Consider the following 8,740-nt stretch of genomic DNA (forward strand, 5'->3'; position numbering starts at 1 on the left):
CCCCCGCGAAGCCACCGCGCTCACCACAGCTGTCCCCAAAATGGCCCACACAGGGTCCGGGCAGGCCTGGGGAGGGGAGGGGTCATTGGGTGAAGCCCTGTGTGCACCAGGCTGGTATTCGACCACTGCTCAATATCACTTTTGTGCAATCAGCGCTGCACAGACACGAAGTGACGCACAGCCGGAGTGTGTGCACCGGCGGGAAGGCAGCTCGGATTCACCTGTCCGTGTTGGCCAGAGGATGCGGTGCTCGGCTCTCCCTCCATCCTGCAGGACAACTGCCATAGAGGGAAAAAACAACCTTCCCTAGGAAATCATCTATGGCACTGCAAAACCTTTCATTGAACCTGTAGCTTCTTTATATATATAGTTTCATATATAGCTACAAATCTATCCAAAAAAAGAAAAAGATTGAGTACATGTAACTACACAGCATAAGCAGTAGGAGGCATAAGACATCTGTCAAGAAATAGGAAATTTCATAAACTGCCTAAGATTTGGGATGTTGTAAATATTTAGTGGTTTTCTTTTGGTGAGCTACAGTATAGTTGTTTAAATATTCGCCGTTCCACAGGCATGAGTCATGGCACTGATCTAACTTCCCATCAGTGGGGTTGAGTTGCTGTTACAGCTACAGAAAGGGGAGGTTAATTTCAAAAAATCTTCCATGTAAAGGAATAGTCGTTCACTTCCAGTATCTTAGTACAAAAGGTGCCTGAAAGTTTCCAGAAATTGTACTATTAAAAAAAAAAAAAAAAATCACAGGATAACAGCTTAAAAAAAATCCCCAACAACTAAGAATCAATTTCCTGCCTAAACTGAGTTAGGCAAACACAGTGAACTTGATGCCAGTATAGAAGTGCTATTAATGCATTAACAGCCTCAATAAATACATTTTACAGGTGTGAGAATCATTATGTTAGCCAATCAAATAAATATGTATTTCTCACTTAAAAATAAAATTTTTAGGCCATTAATATTTTCTTATAGATTTGATTTCTTATTAATGGACACGTAAAGGCACAGCAAACACTTGTCTCATCATCCTCTTTATGAAATAAGCAGGAAAGCCTCAGAGGCAATGCATACATTTTTGCTAACAGCGTTTATCATTTTAACAGATAAACACCACCACAAAACCAGAAAGCAGCAGGCCGGCTCCTCTCCATCGCTTGAAATCCCAAGTCCTGGGAGGAACCCTGACTCAGCCCAAAATAATGCAGAAGAGAATCAGAAGGATGCAGAAATAAACAAGGTTGTAGTATCAACTTCCACCATTTTGGACTCTACTCAAATAGATCGAGGTCTTTCTGCTCAGCTTAATGAAAGCCTTCGATGGGATGGGATTCTTGAAGATCCTGTAGCAGAGGAAGAAAGGCTGCGTATCTATAAGATGAACAGAAGGAAACGGTACGAATCATATATCCAGCAACATTTGCCTGCTGAGCCGTGCCCAACTGTCAGGCATTCCCCATTACTTCATCACAGGGCATCAAGCACAAGCAGCGATCATATAGTATGTAAAGAAGATTGCTGCAGTTATTTTCCAGAGGAGCAAGCGTGAACTGGTCCTAAATGCTGAATGAGCTAGCACAATCTCCGAGAAGCAACCAGTGGTGTCACCCAAAATCCCTCAACAAGTTCTGTAGCTTAGTACTGATTACTCACTGTCTTATATCTGTGTGGAGAACAGGACATTTATATTTCAAAAACAGACCAACCTGTTAGTTAAAATATGGACGCAACTCAGACTACTTCAACAATTAGAAGTGCTCCTTTCCATGCTGCCTATTTGTCCTGGAGTATCCCTAGTTATTGCTATTAGTTTATTTCAAAATAATACTCACTGCATTACACCTGAGCTTTTCAGGTATTCATGTAACAATTGCTGGTCCTGAAACCAGCAAGCACAGCCCTTGTGGCAGATGGGGAAACGGAGTGTGGGCAGCTGAATGGCCAGGTACCTTGTTTGGAGGCTAAAATGATTTGCAGGCACACAAACTTACCTAGTACTTGAAACTGAGCAAGGCGCAAAATCGGCATTGGAATCCAGCCCTCGTCTCCTGGCTCGTGATCTAATTGTTAGGAACAGTATTTTATTTTGTTATAAAAATTCATTGTATCAGACCCTCAGATTTTACATTCTGGAGAAGCACAGCATATATACAAGGAAAATGGAGCGCATCTGTAACAATGGGGTTATCCTTGTCATGGTATGTACTACTAGAAGCCCATTTGGCCAATATGAATTAAAAATTGCGTCAAGCAGTAGGCTGCCTTGTACTCCCGTACTTCAACTTCTCATAGTAAAGGAACATCTTTCATACAGAGTGTTACTACAATATTAAAGGAAAACAGCCCAGGCCACACTAAAGGAAGTACTTGGAAGTTAGATGGCACATCTGAAAGGAAAGAAAGTTTTTCCTGAAGCCCTCCTGAAAGATACTGTTCTGATTTTTAAAGTTTTTTCCTAATGGCTCTTCAAATGGACTGTCTTTTATACAGCGATTGATGTTTATATATAGCTTTTCTCCTGTTCAATACTTTAAACTCTGCATGATACTCAAATGCTTGCACAGACTTCCGCAGGAGCAGCAGCATCCTTTAGAATAGCTTCAAAGGTCCCTAGATTCCAATAATGTCATTACATGCAAATCTAGAGCTTTTGCAAGCAGATAACCAGACAAACAATAAAAAGTAAGCAAAAAAACCCATTATGAATTAATTAACTGATGTTCAACTGCATTCATTTCTACTCTGCCAGAAATATTAACAAAATCAGCACATCTGCAAATTCGGAAGGGTTTAAAGAACAGATTAAGTATCCAGAAAAACACTACAGCATTTCTCTCAAAACAATAGTTGTAACCATCTATTTTGCTTCTGTAAAGTTTAATGCATAACACATTCTAGTCTTATTTTTATGCTGTACTTACTAAAGTAGCATGTGAGCATCTACATTTTTAACCAAAGTTAAAAAGAAATTCCTGTCTGGTTAAATACTTGTTATATTTGAAAAGGGTAAGTGCGTGCTTCACTTGCAGGATATGCTGAAATCCCTACCAGAAACTCTCTTTAAAAATAAAACTATGCCAGATGAAAGACTCAAATACATACTAGAGAGGATTTTCAGCTGTCTTCAAGACACTTTTTCAAGTGTCTTACTAAACTGACAAAACCACAACATTTGGTGGTGTTTTTTTTTTTAAAATACACAGTTTTGTATAGGGAACACCTTCCTACAATATGTAAACAACAGCAACACATGATAGAGAAACAAGAAGGGAGCTGGGATTGGCAGGATATATTATGTATTTATTACTAAGTAGATACCATAATAAACAATGAAAAGCTTTGAATGAAAAATAAAGAGACTTCCCTATACGATGGTTTTCAGATCATTTATTACCAATAAAGTAAAAGACAAACTGAAAGTTAGAAGGGGGGGTGGGAAACGTCACAGACATCGGAACACTTGCACAGAGCTCATCAGAGCTTTGCAAATGTTGGAACATAAATAATTTAAAAGGTATCTCTACCAATTAAAATATTTTTAAAAGGTACATAATTACGTTTGTTTGCTTTATAAAAATCAGGTGCTTTATGCTCAAACCATAGTGTAAGGATCATTTAATTTCTAATTTAACTAGGGACCGTTAATGATTACATTTTAAAATAATCTTCTCTCAGGTTTCCTGCAAACGAATTCATTGGAAGAGCAAATCCAAGGTCCGTGTTATTCCAGCGTCCTGTGTCCAACAGTGGCCAGCACCAGATGTTTCAGGAGCAAGGTACGCAAAACTGCGAAGCAAGCCATGATGCAATAGCTTCCCCAAAGAAAAGTTCTGTCCATTTGAAACCCCACACACTTAGGGGCTGAGTTGTGCCTTCTGTTACGCAACAAGTGTATCTTGGGGCAATGTTCAGGGGAGAATCGTGACGTGTATTTAAGAAACATCTCCTAAATACTCTGGTCCGAAACCAACATGTTTATTGAAAAGACTGTGCTGCTCTTAACAACTCTGGAGCAATGCCTACCTGCCTTTGGCATCCTCTGTCACCCTGGTTTTAGGATCTAGTTTTCTGAGGCAAGTACCAAAGATTAAGGACATTCTGTTCTGAGCTAATAAATACGTAAAAAACCAAAACAAAACCACACAAACACAAGCTTTCCTTCCTGCTGCATTTTTAGTCTCCCAAATCATTTCAGTTCACACTAGAGTCCACTTCCACACCATTCACCACACTTGCACAAACACGCGTTAAGTACAGCTCAAGAACAGGCTCCCGAGTTTCTAACTCACCGCTGACAAAATTCACCGTTGAGGCTATGCACTAGCGAAGTCCTCTTTAAAAGCAGGTCCAGGGCTGATGTTGCACCAGAAGGTGACCTGCACCTCAGAGGAGTTTTGGAATACATGGAAAAGCTGTGTCCAGCTAAGTCAAGTCTACAAGTGTTTCTGAGCTGCTACACCACGCTAGCCACCAACGTAAGCTGTGCTCCCAAAAGCAGATGCTCTCCACCCTACACTGCTCTCTGTCAATATAGAAGAAAACCCATCTGGGTAAACTTCTCCATCTTATTTTTATCAAAGCGCATGATAAACTAATGCACATAACATCCAGATGGCCTTTCACAGTATCTGAAGTTACTCCCTTTGGTCCCCAAACTCATCATGCACTTGGGACTGGAGGGGTTATTCAGCAGCCTACAGACAGGCAAATGCTACCCCATCCTGAGTATTAAAGTCTGGAGAGGACACGGACCTTTGCAGTGAGAAGGTCAACGGGGAAGCAGAGCTACAGCTGTGGATTTTGCTATGCAATAAAAATTTGCCTGTCCTTTGCTACCATCTACCTCTTCACAAACTCCACCACGACAGCGTCTCACACCCGATCCCAGCATCTCCTTTTCCACTCTAGGTCCCTGTATACACGGCGCATTTTCTGAAACTTTCCTAGTAACAACTCCCTTAGTGCAGACAGAACAACGTCAGTAAAAACTAGGCACTGGTGTTTTTCCACCACCACACTGTCAAGACCTGACTTTCCACCAATACAGGGATAATTTTTGGCCTGATATTCTTCATTACAAGTGCTACTACACGTAGTACACAAATGCTAGCGTGTTACACAGACTACAGCGCTGTAGAAGTCATTATAAATACAGAATATACATCGCGCCATTCACCTAAAGAACTTGAATTACCTGATCCTTTCTCTGCTGCCTGGAGCTGCAAAAGCAGTTTATCTCCTGCTCTACTCAGAATTCTTCTTCTATCCAACTCACACCTTCAAACCGGACATGAATGCCATAGGATAACATTTTTGTATTTGTTAAATGCAGAATTCCAGATTTTTCTCTGTTAGCTTTTTCCAGCAATTTCCCGGAGGTGGTTCTTCCAGAGAAAACAGTCTTGCTATCTAAACTGAAATGAACGACAGCTCTGGCTACCTGTAACCAAATGACCTGGTAGATTCTCTGCAAGAGAGCGAACCGCCCTTATTTTTGCACATCACCACAAAGCATCAAATGGGTTTCCACCTGCCAGGCACTATTCCACATTCTTTCTTACCTGTCAATTTTTTCTCCGGGAAAATACTTCCCCTTAGTTTCATCTGATTACTGCACCGCGGGGAAGGGGAGGGAACTCACGACTTTAAAGGCAAAGAAACAAGTTCCTTACTAAGTTATGTTCCCACAGAAAACTGCGTTCAGGCCATTCTGATGCTTAAAGCAGGAATTAAGAGCTGAGAAAGAGGGTCTGTACCCGCTTTAGCTACTGGAGTTAGCACAGTACGTTAGATGGGACTGGGATGGATCAGAGCAAGAGAGACGGCCGTCAGTCAGCAACCATCCAGGACACAGTCGTTCCCAAGGTACTCCGAAGTTTCCAGCTCTATGCTGGAGAGGAACCGCCGCATGGTCTTACGACAGTTGTAATCCAGCGTGGTGGTGTACACAGTCTTGGCGTGCTTCGGGTAGACGATGGTGGTGCTGGTGAAACGCTGGGGCTTGTTGCGGGGCTTGAAGTGGACCTCTGCTTTGTAATTGCGCCACGTGCAGTTTGGGACACAGATGACCGTCTGACTGCAGGAAGAAATGCTTAAGCCCACTGGCATATAGATGTCGTCGATGAAATGCTTCTCTGAGTCGTATTTAACCGAGGACGTGTACCTGAAATAGAAGAAACATGTGCGTGAGTGAGCTCTGCTCCGGAGTAGCAGGCTGCATTTTTTAGAAAACGGAGCCATCGGTACCGGGGTGGCTCCTCAGCCCTGCACCTGCCGCCTCAACACAGGAACAGCCACATAACGCAAACGCTGCCCGCTGGTCTCTCACTCAGTCATTTAAGGAAAAAGCCTTACGTTAGCAGCATGCCCGGCACTGTCACTGTTTTGTCCAGCTGCCAGCACTGCCAAACATCTTCTCAATCCTTGTGTCCATCCTTTTAAGCCTGAGCCCTATGAAGCTAAGAACCTCCTTCAAACCCCAATGCCTACACCCAGAAGCCTAGATGCATATTTAGGCTTTGCACATAAGCATCCTAACTCCTCAGAGTGCCAAGTCCATGGAAGCACACATTATTTGCTCAGTTCTCCTCTGCCAAGAGTCACACGGGAGTTCTCTGCTATCGCTCCCGGCATGGGGCACTCTCTGAAGATTCAGTTGGCAGGAAAATACTACAATTTGCACATCAAACTCTGTTGGCAAGAAAATCCTCTGTGCCTGGATTGCGAAAGAAAGTTTTCACCTCCTTCACACTGCGACAACTCTGTGTTAGCTTTTTCACGGTGGTAACTGCCTTCAATTCCAGCCACGCGGCGGGCTCCTTCCCCACACCAGGGCAACCAACGCTTTCTACCCTCCCCTGCATTAGGCTTCTGATTGATTCCGTCTACTTCTGCTTGCACAGTAATCAGCTGGGAGCCTTCATTTCTCATTACTGCAAATCATGATGTTCAAAGGAATAATTCACAGGCTGCGAAGTGATGCAGTGCATTAAAAAAAAAATTATGCACTCTCTTAATATTAACTTTTCTTTTAGTTCACACAACCAGCCACAGCTGATAAGATAGAAAGTACTTATTACAAACCCATGAGGTTAGGAGAGCAAAATTCCTTTCCCCTAATAAAACAGTCCTAGAAAGATGGCTGCTTTGAAGATCTTCCCTCCTGATTACCTTCTGGTTAATCAGTTGAAAGGCAACATTTTGGAGCAGTGCAATGAAGTAAAAGCAGGAGAGTAAAATACAGCAAAGTCCTCCTGGAAAAAAACCGTATGAGATTAAAAGAGGCTGAACACTCCTTCAGCCTGTACAAATGTCCAGGTCCAGGAATGTACAGCTGCATGGAAAAACAGCTTTGCAAATAAATTAACTTGACTCACAGGCACTGATAAGGCCTAACTACTCCTTTACATGCTAACTCCTTCAAAACTAGGTGACTGTAACATAATATTTACCTTATTTCCTTTGGTGGTAAAGGGTCAAACTCAACTCCTTCGCCAAAGGATAAAGGACATAATCTTGGAGGGCAGCTGGGGAGAACAGGGCTGGGAGAGAACACAGAATTCTGCAAAAAATGCAAAAATAATCCCATTTATGTCACAATTCTGTATATTCTCAAGAAAATGCATTTATTTAGCCCTTGGTACAGAGCTGTTGAGGTTCACATTTACGTGCAAAAAGATCTGCTAGCCCAAGACGTGCCTACAGGTGCAACCTGTAGGTCTGACTTGACACTAGTCTACAGCATCAAAGATGTAGCAAGGTGTACTTTTTGAAGACAAAGTCCTAACTCCGGGAGCTTACTTCAGAGGAGCCACTCTGGGAAATGAGAGAGAAATACAGCCCCTCGGTGCACCGTAGCTTTCTGCAGCATGAACTATAGTCCATTCGCTGTATGAGCTCACGTTCAATTTATAGCTAACATTATATGAGTGTATGAGAGAGCTCTCCTTGCTGGATTCATCCGATATCCCCACGGGCAGATCACAGCAGGAAATTATTGCAGGGCATCCCGCCGTGAGCAACCTCGTTTCGCAGCTACGCTGTGCTTACTATTTGAAGGCATTAAATCCAACCTGTCTAATTCACATGAGACCTACTGGGAAGGATTAACTCATTCCCACCAAGCGGCGATTCACGGAGCGTCCCTGTGCTCCTCTCCTGGACGGGCAACGCCGTGAGCCGACACCGGCCCGGCAACGTCCCGCAGCCAAAAGGAAACCAAAGCGGCTCCGAAAGGAAGAAACCTGCTTGTGTTTTTGAAGCCACCTCTGCACATGTGCTTTACTATCCAGAGGTGAGGGGGCTGTGAGCATCTCTCCTGTTCAACACACGGTTCTCCTGCGGCCTTTTCCAATTTCACGCAGCATCCCTGTAGAAAAGGGGTCTTTCCTCTAGATCTGCGGTTTCCAAAGTATTTGTACCAACAGCTCAACATTAACAATCATTTTTAAAAAAGAACTAACTCATCTCTATCTGATACTATTAACTGAAACCAGAGTTTAATACACAAACTTCCTACTCTGGGTCACTCTCTTCAACAACGACAGTTCATTGTCCACGGGGATTTTCAAAGACCTGCTGCGACGCCGTCCCAACCCCTACCTGGGGCAGGAGCGACAGGGGCTTCCCTTGTATCAGCAAGGACCGACCCCAGAGCCGGAGGCTTTTGAAAAGCACCCCCTGACCCAACACAGCCTGGCCCTGGCTGCGGACGCCCCGGTTCCCC

General features: G+C 43.3%; 1 protein-coding gene across 1 annotated transcript; it reads right to left on the reverse strand.

The window, feature by feature from the left end:
* Nucleotides 1–5,847: 5,847 nt before the first annotated feature.
* Nucleotides 5,848–7,576, reverse strand: FAM101B (family with sequence similarity 101, member B; the record flags this gene model as incomplete). Its single annotated transcript, XM_009573528.1, has 2 exons — nt 5,848–6,178; nt 7,467–7,576. Coding segments are annotated over 2 exons (441 nt in total), but the record flags the coding sequence as incomplete, so codon positions are not given.
* Nucleotides 7,577–8,740: the final 1,164 nt, after the last annotated feature.

This window comes from Fulmarus glacialis, unplaced genomic scaffold (assembly GCF_000690835.1).
Source record: "Fulmarus glacialis isolate BGI_N327 unplaced genomic scaffold, ASM69083v1 scaffold28962, whole genome shotgun sequence".
Classification (NCBI taxonomy): Eukaryota; Metazoa; Chordata; class Aves; order Procellariiformes; family Procellariidae; genus Fulmarus; species Fulmarus glacialis.